Source organism: Artibeus jamaicensis, unplaced genomic scaffold (genome assembly GCF_021234435.1).
Source record: "Artibeus jamaicensis isolate MK-2021 breed Jamaican fruit bat unplaced genomic scaffold, CSHL_Jam_final contig_387, whole genome shotgun sequence".
NCBI lineage: Eukaryota > Metazoa > Chordata > Mammalia > Chiroptera > Phyllostomidae > Artibeus > Artibeus jamaicensis.
In genome coordinates this window covers 24,449,096-24,465,980 of record NW_026521812.1, presented here as the reverse complement: position 1 = coordinate 24,465,980, position 16,885 = coordinate 24,449,096, and the positions used below count along the sequence as shown (strand labels likewise).

The 16,885-nt window shown below is 41.6% G+C and overlaps 1 protein-coding gene across 2 annotated transcripts in view; it reads right to left on the bottom strand.

The window, feature by feature from the left end:
* The window catches only part of RTN4IP1 (reticulon 4 interacting protein 1), a 43,397-nt gene that overhangs the window by 11,663 nt on the left and 14,849 nt on the right, over positions 1–16,885 (bottom strand). For both annotated transcript variants that reach the window (XM_037158988.2, XM_037158990.2), the window contains exons 5-7: positions 12,519–12,567; positions 5,567–5,703; positions 1,859–2,042 (exon numbers count right to left, since the gene is read on the bottom strand). In XM_037158988.2, the coding sequence (XP_037014883.1) occupies positions 1,859–2,042; positions 5,567–5,703; positions 12,519–12,567 (370 nt within the window). The remainder of the gene's footprint in view (positions 1–1,858; positions 2,043–5,566; positions 5,704–12,518; positions 12,568–16,885) is intronic.

Genomic DNA, 16,885 nt, shown 5'->3' with positions numbered 1-16,885 from the left:
TGCTCATGTACTTCCCGCTAAGGTCTGGCCTTATAAACTGCAATTAGGGCATTCTTGTGATTGTTTAGGGTTTCAAAGAAGGAACAGTAATAATCGCACCACATCTATACTTCTTTACAGCAGTTGTTCTGTACAGTGAAACTTCTGGTCTGCAGTAACAGAATTTGTATATTTTTCTCGAAGGGATCTGTGTATTTTTTCCAGGCCGTTACAGGAGAGAGTAGACCAAAGCAGGCAGGGGAGCCTGGAGCATTACAATAAGGCTTTAACTGTGCGCGTTCTGAGAAAGACATCAGAAACCACGTAAGAGGTTCCACAGGAGATTACCACTATCACCTTTCCAGTGGGGGAAGGGGAAATGAAGAGAGCTGTGCCTGTGTGACTCTCCGAGGACGGCTCCGAAGGTTAAACTGTGAGTGGTCTCACTGGAGTACAAACTGTAAAATCTTACAAAAACTTAAACTTACATTTTAAAGCTCCTAGAAAGCCTGGATTTTGTGAAAAGGGGAAGAAGAGACAAAGGACAGTTAAGGCTCCTTTCTCTACTGTTTCTGGCTGCCGTGTGAATTGGGAAGGTGAAGCAGCCGGAGCGCAGTGCCGGTGTGTTCGCCTCTACCACCCGACACGTTCCCGCGACTGAGCAGTGGCCGCCTCTATCCTAACTCTTCTTTACTGCCGCCAAGAATTTAGTCCGTGCACAGAATCTGAGCGACCAAAGTCCTAAATTTCACTCCCCCAAAGGTCCCCAATTAATTCCTAGAATAAAAAAAAGATAAGGTAATTATCAAGCTAGTTACCTCACAAATATGGGTCAGTGGCAGCCGGCTTGACAGTGACTCACAACCTCTGGCTGTAGAGCTTTCTACCACCTTTTTCTGGGTCTAAAGCATTGTGTCTAGTTAGTTAAATAGAGTTCACTTTCATTTTTTTGTGTCACTTACTCCATTTTATCACAAATTCATATTTTAAACCAATGATCTCTAATTACCAACAGAGTACACCATGAATTTATATGAGCCTCTGCCAGCTTTATCAGTCCTGTAACGAAGGCTGGCCCTGATCTACGCCAGTCTCCGAGGTCCACCACACACTGGGTGTGTTCAGTTGGGTGTTGGACTGCCTCATAGTTCTGGTAAGGGTGGCCCTGGTCACAGTCCAGCTGCCTAAGGAGTGTCGGGAACTCCCAGAAGGCCATCGACAGCCAGAGTCTCCGATCCACGTGGGATAAGCAGTGTAAGGACAGGTCAACACAAGTCCAGAAAAAGCACCAGGGTACTGCTAGTCTCTGTAGTCTCACTGAAGTAAGGATACAATTTCCTTCAAGTTTCTGAAGTTCAAAAATTGCCCATGGACTTCGGCAGGTCTGAAGGCCCCGTGAAGCACTGGCATGTTCCAATCCTACTCATACGGAAACACCCAGCTGCGCGCTGTCTTTAAGTTCTCACCTTCCTGTATGAGACTGTATGTGTGAGCACTGGTGAAGACAGAAGCCTATCAGGTACAGGTGAGGAAAAAGCAGATGTATCGGACGGTAATGAGAAAGGCTAGCGTTTAATAAGGGCTTGTTATGTACTAGACATTGTGCCAAGTTCTTCAAATGGGTCTCCTCACCTAATCCTTACAACATGAAGTGAGGCAGATATCCTATCCGCCCCATTTTACAGGGGAAGGCACTGGACTTGCAGGGATTACTCAGCTACCAAATGAGGCCAGAACTTGAACCCTTGGGTGACTCTAGAGCCCGTGCTAGTAGTGCATGCTGGCAGGCCCCAACAGGAAAGAAACCGGCTAGGTGCAAACCAATGTCCAGAGCGTGAGGCACCTGCTTGCCCTCACCGACCAGGACTCTAGTCCCCACCTTCAGTGTCTTAGAGCCCATGGTGACGCCCGTCTGCAGCATGCCATCCGCGATGCCCAGTCGGTCCATGTTCAGGAGAAAAGGAGTCACTAAAGTCACGTATGTGGCTCCGGACCATTTCTTGAGTAAATTCAGGGCCCATGTTTCAGTGGCTCCACCAACGTTATCGAGGATAAAATCAAACCTGGAGGGAAAGAATCAAATCAAAAGATCCTTGTCAATGTCCACCCAGGGCTCCACCCCCCCTTCACTCCCATCACCAGTTAGCCACAGGGTCCCTTTCAGTGACAGCTGACCAACTGAGCTCTGCTGGGCCATCCAGCAGGGGGCAGCTGCCTGGACAAAGGAGAAGGGGGCACGCCCACTCACGGGGCTCTGGCTTTTCCCCAAGGTTAAGTCAAATGTGACTGACGTTTTGGTCATAAAATTGTATTTTCTAAGTATTTAAGGATGACTTAAACAAGTGGTTTTTAACAGAGGGTGACTTTACCCCCGGGGGACATATCAGGTAATGTCTGGAGACAGGTTTAGCTGTCAGGACTGTGGCAGGCAGTGAGAAGAGGCCACCAGCATCCAAGGCCAGGGATGAGGACAAACATCCCCAGGGCACAGAACTGCCCCTCACAGCAAAAACAGCCCAGCCCCAAAAGTCAGCAGTTGAGAATCGAAGGTTGTAGTTGCCAAGGCTGAGAAACCCTGACTCAAGCTTTACGGAAAACTGCAAAGCTATCCATTCAATAAAAGTCAAAATACTCTTCAGTACACACAAATACTGGACTGACAAGTACATAAGATTTTCACCCACAAGTATTATTTTTTAATCCCTCTAACAGTTCAGAACTGCTTATTGAAGCATCCTCTTCACTGAGAAAGTTCTATTTTTTTGTTTGTTTGTTTCATGCATAGCGTCAGGACAATGTATAAAGAGAAATCAATAGCTTGCTCTCAGTCTTCAATCATAATGGAATCCATAGGAACCGACAGGTATTCAACTTCTTAAATCTAATCTAAAACTCCTATAATCACCACATTCTCCCTAAAGGAGATAAAATTCAATGAAGCTTTTAAAATACTTTTTAAAACAAAAGCAAAGATCTATTTAGAAAATGCATGCTTATAAATTAAACAAATTGACAGATAAATTTCTTTTTGGTAAATCTATTTTCTCTTCTAAATTCATCTGGATTAAGTCAACCATCAAAGCTTCTCAAACCAGTTTTGACCACCTTTGTGGATACTGAGTCTTTCATGAGACTAAATGGAAGAAGGGCAAATAAAAATGGAAGGGTATGAAGGAGAGAATCCTAGAAGCAGCAAGAGCTAAGGGGACAGTCACCTACAAAGGACTTCCCATCAGACTGTCAGCTGATTTCTCAAAAGAGACCTTACAGGCAAGAAGGGGCTGGAAAGAAGTATTCCAACTCATGAAATCCAAAGACCTACAACCAAGATTGCTCTATCCAGCAAAGCTTTCATTTAGAATGGAAGGACAGATAAAGTGCTTCTCAGATAAGATCAAATTCAAGGAGTTCATCATCACCAAGCCATTATTATATGAGATGTTAAAGGGACTTATTTAAGAAAAAGAAGATAAAAAAGATGAACAGTGAAAGGACAGCAAACTCACAGTTAGTAACAACCACACCTAAAACAAAAGCAAACTAAGAGGACAGCTAGATCAGGAACAAACCATAGAAATGAAGATCACATGAAGGGTTAGCAACAGGGGAGTAGGAGAAGGAGAAGGGGGGAGAAGGTACAGAAAATAAGTAGCATAGACCACAGATAGAAAATAGATAGGGGGTAGGGTAAGAATCGTAGGAGAAATATAGAATCTAAAGAACTTGAGACATGTGGTCATAAACTAAAGTGGGGATGGTGGGGGCAGGGTGTGCAGGGTGGAGAGGAATGAAGGGGGAATAGAACAACTGTAATGGCATAATCAATAAAATATATTTTTTAAAAAATGGAAGGATATGCATGCAGGAGAATGGGCTTACTAGAAGACTCTTCTTTCCATTAGAATAAATAAAAATTTCATTTTATGAGTTTAAGTTTCCAAAGTTTCTGCTTTTAATTTTCCACCCCATTCCCAGATTCTAAGGGCAACTTGGTATAACAGAACAGGCACCACCTGGAAGAGAGGTCCGGAGACCAGGCCATAGACATGGCTCTCCCATCAAGGGTTCAGTGGCATGACCTTGAACACGCAAAACCTATAAACCCTCTACCCCTGATTTTCACGGCTGTAACGTGACACAGCAGGACTTAAGAATTGCCCTTTCCTGCTGTAAGATTCTAAAATTCAAATCCGAAAATCTGTGATTTAGGAGGAACAAATTTATTCTAGGTAGATTTGGAGGCCAAACTCTAGGTAGAAGTTACAAAGATCAATTTTAACTAAAGCTGTCAAAAGAAAAAAAAGTAACGACCTGCATCTGTAAGCTGGCGAGGTCCCCCTACTGGAAAAGAGCACGCCAAAGGAGTAAGACCACTCGCCAGAGGTGTGGAGGAGCAAACGGCAGCACAGGTGTGGAAGGCCAGTCTGAGTGTGCTACAGCCTTCCATTTGTCAGGTTCTCTGTTCTCTGGTGACATACTCCAGACATGGGTAAAACTTAAGGTAGAAAGAGGGGCATGGGTTGGCCTTGACCTCAATCTCTTACTGCTATTCCTAAAGGCAGCAGAAGGTATGAGATCAACCATAACTATCACTATCTAGAAGCCATGAAAATATACTCCTACACAAAGTGGGTAAGAAGAACTGAGTTCTGAAATGTAATAAAAAAGAAAAAAGCCTTTGAAAAAGCAGTAACAGTTATCCAAATACTCCCAGATCAGCAATTTTCAGCTGTGGTGCGTGCGAGTTTTAAAACACACAGTAGCTGACCATGTAGTCAGGGGCACTGACTCTTCTTCCTTAGATTGTCAGATAGAAAAATGACAACAGCCAACACAACAATAGCCATCTGCTGTGAATGAATCAAAATTACACCTATTTTTTGTCAGATGATCCAAAAACATAATACATTTTTTGGTGTGCCACAGAATTTTAGTATTTAGGTTATGTGGGCCATGAGATGAAAAAGGGTCAAAGTCGCTAGATTATGTTCTCAGCATCGGCTTTGTTTTGGCCCGATGAAGGCCGGATTACTCAGCACCGCCCTACATTTCTGTCCCGGCCACAGTCAGATGGACAGGGCCTGGAGAACGCCTGAATCTGCTCTTGTTTGGTACACGAGGCAACACCACAGCCTGGCGTTCAGATGCACCAGAACCTTCCCAGGGCTCCCATTACCAATACTTAAGCTGCCTTTGTTTCTGTGAAGCCCTCACTAAGCCAAAACACTAAAAGAATGTTTAGTGCTAATCATAAATTTTCATGCACCACTCTAAGTTCTTCCTGTGGTGACAAATGCCACCAAAAGGTAGACACTTCCAATTTTGCCTTCAGACCTGTTACAAACCAGCAATAGAAGTTAACTTAAAAACCGGCAAAAGACCACATAAACAAAACATCTTCGTCAGCACCTATCTCATTGTGATACTGTGCAGTACTGACATCTGGAATTAAAGCCGACCTGAACGATTTTAAATGAAACGGCACGTTTTCCCAGATTCCAGCTGACCACAGCAGCAGCAAACCACCCCAGGCATTAGCATGTCCTGCCCCCACCTTCCCAATGGGTGACAGTGTTCTGATACCTACGGTTTTAAAGATTTTAACTGCTCTTCCACGTTTCCCAATTTGTAATCAATTATGTCATCTGCCCCAAGCTTCTTTACAAGTTCACTGGCGTCCTGAGAGCAAACTGCTGTCACATGAGCATCCCATGCTTTCATTACCTGTCAAAAGAAGCAGGGAGGGGAAAGTAGAAAACAGACTGCATTTTTTAAAATAGCTGGCACCACATGTACGCATATCAGCTTGTGCGCTGATCTCTAGAGAACTCTACGTGCTTTATCTTAGCAAGAACTATAGGAAACCATCTGTCAGAGATTAGTAAAAATGACTCGACTGTGGCTCATGTAGAAAATTCCAAGAAACAGACCTCGCTTTCCCTAGACGAGACAGCCAGTCATGTTGTCACCAAGTTATAACCACTCCCATTAGAGAAGGGCCCGATGCCTTGCCAGTATTAGAAAAGGCAGGAGCCGGGAGCCTCACGTTTAGTGCTTTTAATAATGCCGAAGGCAAATGCCCCTACCCAGTCACATGTCCTCAAAAAATGACAATTTCAAACATATTCAAAACATAAAAATGCAACATTTCTTCATTTGCATCTCCAATAAGTTTAGGATAGCCTTTGGTCACACAGTTATATCAAAGCAATCAGCTCTCAGTAACAGGTAATAAATAAAAAGATGCTTTTAAAAGGGAGTGAATATAGCCATTTATTTTTTCAAATAAATTACCTTCGAAATAAAAAAAAAAACCTAACTACATAATCCCCAAGATATAAAATTAGAATATCTTATATTTTTTAAAATAAGGAGTAATTAGACTTAAATTTAAAAAGAAGTAAATTATTCGGGATTAAGGATCCAGAAAGCGTCCTGCTCCAAAATTGCCACAATTCTTTTCTATTACAACTTCACAGAATTAAAAGGGGCTATTATCAGCCTAACTTGAGAACAGTTACTTGAAGTTACTTGAAGTTCACCAAGACATTTCTGTGCTGATAAGTTACAGGTCACAGAGATGGCTGTTCTCTCTACCCTGCCCAGAGTGTGGATTTCCTGAGCTTCCTCAATGTAAGCTGCAAAGGTTCACTAGAACAGAACAGACCTGTGTTTTGTAATAACCACTATCAGGACTTTCCTAAGTCTTTTTTTTTTTAAAGTTCTGCTATCTAGGGAGGCATCCTTAAGAGCTATTGTTTAGTTTCACCTATTCCTGAATGTCATTCGGTTGTATTCTTTTGTATCTGACTTATTTCACTAACATTCTGCTTGTGAGATTCATCTACTTCATTGTGAAGGACTATACTTTGTTTTCATGACTGTGTAACATTCCAATGTAAACTGTATCACAATTTACTTATCTATTTTACTGTTGGTGGACATTGAGCTGTTTCCAGTTAGGGATAATATATGTATGTATTTACTCTGATAACATCTTTTGGTGAATACCCATGTATATTTGTATCTACAGAGTGTATCTCTAACAGTGGAATTGTGGGTTGCCATAAGGCAACTGTTTTCCCTTTTCATTGAATTTATTGGGGTGATACTGGTTAACAAAATTATACAGGTTTCAGCTGCACAATTCCACAACACAGGCTCTGCACACTGTAGTGTGTGTTCACCACCCCCGGTCAAGTCTCCTTCCATCACCATTTATCCTCCCACCTCCCCTTCTCCCACTCCCCTCCCCCTGGCAATCACCACACTGTTGTCCATGTCTATGAGCTTTTTTTCTTTTTTGCTCAATCCCTACAGGACCCCCAACCCAAACCCCATCCCTCCCCCACCTCTGACAGCTGTCAGCTTGCTCTCTATGAATTTATCTTTATTTAGCTTGTTAGTTCATTTTAAAAAATGGGCAAAGGACCTGAATAGACACTTTTTTAAAGAGGACATACAGATGGCCAACAGACACATGAAAAGATGCTCAACATCACTAATAATCAGAGAAATGCAAATTAAAGCCACAGTGAAATATCATCTCATACCTGTCAGAAGGGCTATCATCGATAAATCCACAAATGACCAGTGTGGCAAAGATGTGGAGTAAAGGGACCCCTTGTGCACCATTGGTGGAAAGCAGTATGGAGTTATCTAAAAAAATTAAATATGTACCTGCCTTCGGACCCAGCAATCCCACTTCTGGGAATTTATCCAAAGAAACCCAAAACACTAATTCAAAACAATATATTCACCCCTATGTTCATTGGAAGCAGCACAAGTATCCATCCATCAGTGGATAAGCGGATAAAAAAGCTGTGGTATCTTTGCATAATGGAATACTACTGTGCAGTGAAACATAATGAACTCTTACCCTTTGTGACACCAGGGATGGACCTGGAGAGCAATAAGGCTAATGAATAAGCCAGTCAGAGAAAGACAAATACTATATGATTTCACTCATATGTGAAATCTAATGAACGAAATGAACTAACAAGCCATAAGGAAACTTATATTCTGATTCAGTCAATCAATATAATGATTTTCCTAAATGGGTGTACCAATTTAAACTCTATCCATAGGGGTTTGACATTTCTCTTTTCCTCCCACCTACCCTCCCTCTTTTTCTTTCTTCCATTTACTTCTTCATTAACCCACATTACTAACAATCTCTGGACTAGGCACTGGGTATCTGTCTCTGCCTGTTCAGGCTTCTAAAACAAAATTCCACAGACTGGGTGGCTTATAAACAACAGAAATATATTTCTCATAGTTCTGGAGGCTCGACATCTGAGATCAAGGCATTAGCACAGTAGCTTTCTGCAGAGTTTTTTCCTGGTTCACAGGCACCTGCTCTCTCTGTCCTCACCTGGTGGAAGGGTTAGAGGGGCCCCTCCGCTGGGCCCCTTTATATATAAAGGTGTTCATCTCATTCATGCAGGCTCTGCCTGCATGACCTAATCACCTCCCAAAGGTCCTGCTTCCTAAAGCCATCACACTGGGCATTAAAACTTCAACATATGCATTTTGGAGGTACACAAATAATCAAACCACAGCAGTTTCTAATGGTGAATTACAAAGAAGTCGAACTGTGCATCTCCTAGGAGTGCTGCCCTCTTCCCCAATGCAGGGAGCAGCTGGACAGGAAACTGCAGCACTATCTGGGTCCTCAAAAGGCCTGAAGCGGGGTGTGGGGAGGAGCACAGGACCCCAACCCTCCCTCTTGGAAAGCAATGTGGCAGAGCCTCTGAGTGTGCCCAGTAGCCCATACTGGGGAAGGGGCCTCTCACCTCACACTAAGGGACAGTCCATCAAGCCCGCAGCTCCAGGAGCCAGCCAGTGAACAGCTGCCCACAACAGTTAAGGGCTATTAGGTGCCATCCTATTCCTGGGGGCTCAGGGCACAGTTTGATTTTTCTGTTTTGAGGTATAATTAACAATATAAAATTTGTCATTTTAACAATTTTAAAGTATACAATTCAGTGGCTTTTTGTACATTGACAATGCTGTGGCAACCATCAACACTATCTACTTCCAGAACATTTTCCTCACCCCCCAATAAACCCGTGCCTATCAAGTGGTCAGTCCCCATTCCCTCCTCCCCCCAGCCCCTGGCAACCGCTAATCTGCTTCCCGTCTCTATAGATTTACCTCTTCTGGATATGATATAAATGGAATGATTCAAAATGTGACCTTGGGTGTCTGGATTCTTCCACTTGGCAAAAATGTTCTGAAGGTTTATCCGTGTTGTATCATGCATCACAACTTCACTCCTTTTTACTTATGGCTGAACAATATGCTATAGTGTACACATTTTGTGCATCCATTCATCAGATGATAGGCATTAGAGTTGCTTCCACTTTTTGGCTACTATGAATGTTGATGCTGCTATGAACACCTGTGTACAAGTTTTTGTTTGAATACATATTTTCATTTCTTTTAGGGATATACTTAGGAATGGAATTTCCAGGTCATACGTTAATTTTATTTTAACATTTTTAAAAACTGCTAAACTGTTTTCCAAAGCAGCTGCACCATTTGACATTACCACTAGCAATATACAAATTTCAATTTCTCTACAGCCTTGTCAACCTATTTTCCATTTTTCGTAAAAGCCACTCTAGTCTGTGTAAAGTGACACCTCACTGCAGCTTTCATCTGCACTTCCCTAATGACCGGTGACGCTGAACACCTTTCCACGGGCTTACTGGCCATTTGCATTCCTTTGAAGAAATGTCTAATCAAGTCCTTTCTAATTTTTTAATTGGGCTGTCTTTTTGCTGTTGAGTTGTAAGAGATCTGCACATGTTCTGGACATTATACTAAAGAGAAATGATTTTCAAATATATGCTTCTGTTTTGTGTGTTGTCTTACTTTCTTGATAGTGTCTTTTGATGTACAAAAATTAATTCTAAAGAAGTTCAATTATCTATTTTTTTCTTCTGCTGCTTGTGCTTTTGGTATGATATTTGAGAATCTGTTGCCAAATCCAGAATGATTAATTCCTATGTTTTCTTTTAAGAGTTTTATAGTTTTGGCTCTTACAATTAGATCTTTGACCCAGTTTGTTAGTTTTCATATACGATGTGAGGAAGGGGTCCGATCATTCTTTTGTACGTGGTTATCCCAGCGCCATTCATTGAAAAGACTACTCTTTCCTCCATTTAATGGCTTTGCCACCTCAGTACAAAATCAATTAACCACGAAGGTATCCATTTATCTCTGGACATTCAATTCTATTCTACCGATCTGTATGTCTATCCTTATGCCGGTACTACATTGTTTTGATTAGAGTACTTTTGTGGCCAGTTTTAAAATCGAGATGTGTGTCTTCCATTTTGTCCTTTTTCAAAATGGGCAATTTTGGGGTCCCTTGCAATTTCCTATGCATTTTAGGATCAGTTTATCCATTTATTTAAATAAACAGCCATCATTTTGATAGAATTATATTGAGTTTGTAGATCACTTTAGAAGAGTACTGTCAACTTTACAGTATTTGGCGATAGCTCTCTATATACATTTTAGCATCAGCTTATCAATTTCTACCACAGGCAAACTCCCACCCATCTGCACTACCCACGATCTTCCTCCCCAAAGCCTTCCACATTTCCTACAAGGACATCCACAAGGTAACTCATCTGTTAACTACCGGGAAGATGAACGCTTCCTTCTACACTAGAAAATTTTCTTCTTAGAAGAGGAAGCTGAAATTACAGTGAACTTACTGAACCTACCTTTGCCTCAGATTTTAAGAAAAAATAATTTATGTTAACTTACAAACTCACGAATATAATAATCTTTCCATTAACAAGATCAAAAACGGCCTTGCTTTTTAAAAAGGAAACTGAAGATGGTACAGATAAATGAAGAGATAGTCCATCTCATGGATTAGAATTAACATGGTTAAAGTTCCATATTCTATAAAGCAATCTACCATTCAATGCAATCTTATCAAAATCCCAGTGGCATTTTCTATAGAAATAGAACAAAAAAATCCTACCATTTGTGTGGAACCACAACAGACCCTTAAAAGCCAAAACAATCCTGAGAAAAAGAAAAAACCTAGAGGTATCAGACTCCCCAACTGCAAACTATACAACAAAGCTATAGTAATTTTTTAAAAAAACAGTAAGGTACCAGCAGAAAAACAAATACACAGACCAATGGAACAGAACTGAGAGCCCCAAAATAAACTCACACATGTGTAAACTAATGTATGACAAAGGAGCCAAAAATATGCTTGTGCAATAGAGAAAGAAAAGCCTCTTCAATAAATGGTGCTGAGCAAACTGGACAGCCCCCTGCAAAACAATATAATTAGACCACTATCTTACACCACACACAAACAATTAGCTCAAAGTGGAGTAAAGACTAATATAAAGTCCTGAAACCATAAAATACATAGAAGAAAACATAGGTGTTAAGCCTCTAGCTGATCTTGGTGATATTTTTGTGGATTTGACTCTAATGGCAAGGGAAACAAAAATAAACAAGTAGGACTACATCAAATAACAAAGCTGCACACAAATGAAAACTATCAATGAAACAAAAAAAAAAAAGCAAGTAACTGAACGGGAGAAATGTTTGCAAATTATATTTCTGGTAAATTAATATCCACCCTGGCCAGTGGCTCAGTTGGTTGGAGCATCACCCCATACAGCTAAAAAGGTTGTGGGTTCAATTTCCGGTCAGGGCACAATCCTACGTTGTGGCTTCAGTTCCCGGTTGGGGAGCGTTACAGGAGGCAACCAATCAATGTTTTTCTCTCGTGTCAGTATCTCTCTGTCTCTTTGTCTCCTCGCCCCCTTGCTCCCCAAGTCAATAAACATATCCTCAGGTGAGGATTAAAAATAAACTTAACATCCAAACTATATAAAGAACTCATATAGCTCAATAACGAAATAACAAAACAACTGAATAAAATATATATTGAATTCACATATGTGTACCATGTGACACTACTTAGCCATAAAAAAATGACAAAATACTACCATTTGTAACAACAGGGATGGATCTTGAAGGTATTTTACTAAGTGAAACAAGTCAGACAAAAAAGGACAAACACTGTATTATTGCACTCATGTGTGAAATATAAAACAGAAAAGAAACAAACAAAAACAAACTCACAGATGGGGACAATAGAACAGTGATGACCAGAAGGGAAGGGGCAGGAGGGTGAAATGGGTAAACAGGGCCAAATCCACGGTGATGGAGGGAAACTAGACTCTTCGTGGTAAGCACACTATAGTGCACATCAGTACTGAATTATAATATTGTACACCCGAAACTTAGTGTGTTACTGGCCAATGTCATCTCAAAAAAATTGGCAGGGTCAAACAGCTAATGCTTATAAAGTACTAGCGTACAACACGTGGCTCAAAATAAGCCTTAAGCTATGGCTATCATCATCATCATCATCATCACCACCAGTCTTATTATTGTTACTGTTTATGTAATTACTTCTGCTACAACAAGAAGCCCTGGAACAGCATGGATAAATCACTTTTCAAAATTAAAAGAAAAAAATTGTTTACCTGTATGGCAAAAGTCCCAACACCACCGGAAGCACCCAAGATCAAAACACTGCAACACAGAAGAAACAATTGATGAAAATATAAAGCCAATATAACTTAAGCCAGCATAAATATTTTTGACATGCAACTGACTCAAAGATAAACGATCCCCAAAGCAAATAAAATCAGTTTCCCAAGATTCTATTACACAAGGATTTTTATTTTAAATTCACCAATAAGCTCTAAGTGCTTAAAGGTAAGACATTCTATGAACTCTACTAAGAATACCAAATGCCAAAATTACCAACAATGTATTTCTTAAAGAAGCTCAGGCAATTCTTGGTAACGTCTGCCTTACATTTTTTTCTCTGTAATTGAACACTCTGGGATCCTTTTTAATGTGTTAAAGTAGATTTAGTTGCTCTCTAAGAAAAATCACATTCCAGACCACACCTGCCAAAGTGCAATAAACATCTTTTGTTCATACTTGTCCCGTCAAGCGCATTGACTTTCATAAATGAAAATCAATCTCAGCCTCACATTGGCTGCCTGTTAAACCAGACGATTGTTTTATTCGCACAAACATCCTCGTTGCACTCCAGGTTTTTACAATGTTTCATTACTGCAGCCCTCCCGCAACTCTAGCCCAAGGGTGCGCATCAGGAAGAACATGGAAGCGTGAGGGTGAGAGGCGTGAGGGGTAAACCTGTGACACTGTGAACAGACTCAAATAACACATAAAATTTGGCGTGATTATGTGTATGTGCTCTGGGCAGGAGAGGGATCCAGGCCTGTTACCATTTTCCCAAGGGTATGTGTGACCCAAGACAGAATCTCAAGAATCACTGCTCTGCGTACGCTCACTAAATTTTATTCTTGACTTATGCCAGAGCTCCAGTGAGTTGCCTGCCTTAGACTGCCCCGTCTCCGGTCCCCAGACCACTGCTTGTACAGGCTGCATGCATGTGGTGTTATGCTACCAATATAGGCTGAGGGACATTATAGTGACTGTTTGTTACTGGATATATTAGCTAAGAAAGATTGTTGAGAGAATTCCTCATGAGAATTCTCTTTATTATGAGCGCATACAGAAAAACATTTTTTCTGAGACAAACAGAAGCATGGCCACTCATCTCTGTCACTACAGATTCTATACCTGCTAGCTCTGGGTTCCTCTTCTGACTTGGCTGCTACGAAGCACAGAGAACTTTGCCGCCTGTCTCTTGCAAGTACACCAGAGCCTGGAACGTGTATTCTGCCTACAATCTTAACCGTAGTTCCATTTAATTTTTTTCTCTTACCCAAATCATGGAAGGCTGGTTGTCACTCTTTAGATCTTAAAAATTGCTAGTAAAGTTTCTGAGCCAACTGTTCCCTTTGAAATTAATACCATTAAATGTAATTTTAAAAGTCTCCTTGCAAAGTTTGCCTTCTAGAAGAGTTACATTTAATTACACAGTGTAAACAGAAGAAACTTTAAAGATCAACTCCTCCAAAATCCTTCAATTCACACACTTAATTGCTTAGTACTTCCTAAGCGAAGGGGGAAAGCATTAAAACTGCCTCATACACACCCAAAGATGAATTCATCCATATTTACCCTCTTCTTGGGGCCCATTCTTATAGAAAGGTAACTAGTCAAACTCTCATTTAAGTTCTTCACAATCTAATCTTCATTGCAACTCTGACCCCTCTCACTATTTCCTGAAAGACCCTCAAACCCTTCTCACCCCCAAGTCCCATGCACCCTGGTCTACTCCTCAGGCTCATGCCTTCACACTGAGGTCTCCCTTCCCCTGAAGGCTCAAGCCCCAGTCTTCCTGCACAATAAATACCCTTGTGATAGCCCTGCACCTGACATCCATGCCCCCGCATTTGGGATTCGTCACATTGTTCATTTTCACTCATTCTCATCTCCCACGCTATTCTGCAAGGCTTTGAGGGCACAGACTCACATAACGCCTGTCACTGGGCATACCGCCCTGGATATGGATGCGGCAGACACCTGGTCAAAGTTTCTTGACTGTAAAACCATCAGCCAAATCAGCATTATAACCTACAGGAAAGGCAACAATTGCTACTACTGCAAATGAGGAAATCACCTGACTTTCTGAAAGACTGCATTCAAGTTTTTTCCAGGAAAGCAAAGGGCTTTAAATTAACTTTTAATTCTCCAGCTGAGAATGATGGATTTAAGAGGATGACACATATAATTGCCACTTAAGGATCCAACTGCCAGACACATCTTCGACCTCATTATTGTCATTTCATCACTTCCCTATAACTCTTGATCCAAAGCAGCCTCATTCCTCCAAACAAAAAAGCAAAAACGTTTCTCAGCAGTGCTTGGCGGAAGAGGGAGTGCTGCAACAGCAGCTTCAGTTCCCGGTGTTGCCACTTGATGGAGCCCTACTACAAAACAGGCAAGGAGCAAGCCCACTGAAGTTGCTACACACCATTACTCAGCTCCTAAAAAATCCCTGGGGGCACACCATTCTCTGGCCCTGCCAATTCCGTGTTTTGTGCAGGTTCAACCAGGGCCTGTACTTTGCTTCCAACAAAGAAAGTCCCACAAAGGGACAGCAGGCAAAATAAGTTTCCGAGCCAGCACTAAGTCAGTTGGTTCTCTCCGGTTTGAAGTCCTGTGGCTGAACGAACTATTCTTGTTTTGTACTCTTCAAAGCACTTTCACTACAAAGGGAAAACACTGCTGTGCTTACCCCCAGCGGCCCTTCACTTACGGCTGTTCAGCAGGAATACTTTCTACCCAGTTGCTGTACGGTCACAACATACTCAAAGCTCATTAAGTAGAAGTCTATTAGTTTAAAGAAAGCTGTGCTCTATTGTTTATTGGTTTACATAAAGCAAGTGCCCAGGAAATAATTTATTTGCAAAAAGCACTATAATTCGAAATTGTCAGGTATTTTTATCACATTTCTGTCTTACTTCCTAAGTCCACAAATCGAGCTTCCTTTGAAGTCAGCAGGAATTACACTGTGGCAGACACATAAAGTATGGGTGAAAAGTATGAATAAATTATTATACTGCTTATATATCCTTAAACCTTAAAATTTAATTTTATGTCATCTCTGCCCAATCTATGCATTGTCCCTAAAATATGTTAAGGTACTAAAGCAATGTTGGCTTCTTTTCCCAACTGAACCACATTTTATTTAGCATTTGGGCATCTACGTCCTGTACAGTCACATTTTCCAGTATTATGATCTTACGAGGCCAGGGTCTTAACACCCTAATGGCCTTACAAAGAAAAAAATATTTAAAACATATCACAAAACAGCAAGAGATCCAAAAGCAGGGAATCATCTTCCAAATTTCCATATTCTGGCTTAGCCTCAGAAATCTCAGTGCCAGTGCTGGGCACCTAGAAACCTGGTTCCAGCTGCAGCTCTCCCACCGGGTCCCGGAGTACCTTGGCCTCAGACTCAGCACCTGCGAAATGATGATCAGGAACACATGCCCTCGGAGTCCGTGGAAATGGAATTGGCGTTTCAGTCTAATTTAGGCTGATGTGTAGTTTCTGCACCTTTCCCACACAGAAGTGAAACGGCCTGCATAACTGCCCCCAGACCACACCCTTGGTGGGGAAGCAGCCTCATCGTAAGAGCAGAGTGCCCCTTATTAAGTCCTAGTGGCTCGGAAATGAAGATGATTTAAACAGGGCCAGCTCTTCCCTCAGTAGAAAAAACTGGTCTTTAAAAAATGAGGATAACATTGAGAATGTATAATCTCAGTTTTCAGTTTCCAACACTACTTTTTAATTGGGGGGAGGGCAGAAAATGAGTGAATGACAGCAAAGTATATCATATATGCTCAGTCCACCCCTGAGGTGAATTACAAACTCCATCTGTATAAGTGGAACACAGCTACAAACAAATCGACCAAACACGACCAAGAACAGCCGGACTTACATGTCCTTCTTTTCCGCCTCAGGAATTCATGTGGACATTCCCCAATTTATAGAACAGTTAATGTGTGAATTGGTTGTTCAGAACTTTAAACACATTTTCCCATGAAAACAAAGCTATTTATACATCTTGGCAACGAGCCCAGGGTAGCCGTTTAAAAAGGTTTAGTTAACCTGTAATGGACCAGGAACCTCATGCACAGTGTAACAGTGGTGCTGTGGGAGATGCATGCAGAATTTCAGCCCAGGGTACTAGGAACACATCTCCCCAAATGGGACAGGCACTGGCCCTGCAGTCAGGTGCAGGGCGGACGGAAAGCAGAGAGACAGAAGGAACGATCATTTAGGATGGCCACAACGGGGTGGATGAGACGGAAGGAGTGTGGTCAGAGAGGGACTAACCAGAGCTGATGGGGTTCAGGACATGGGACCTCAAAACACGGCACTGTGGCACACTGAATAT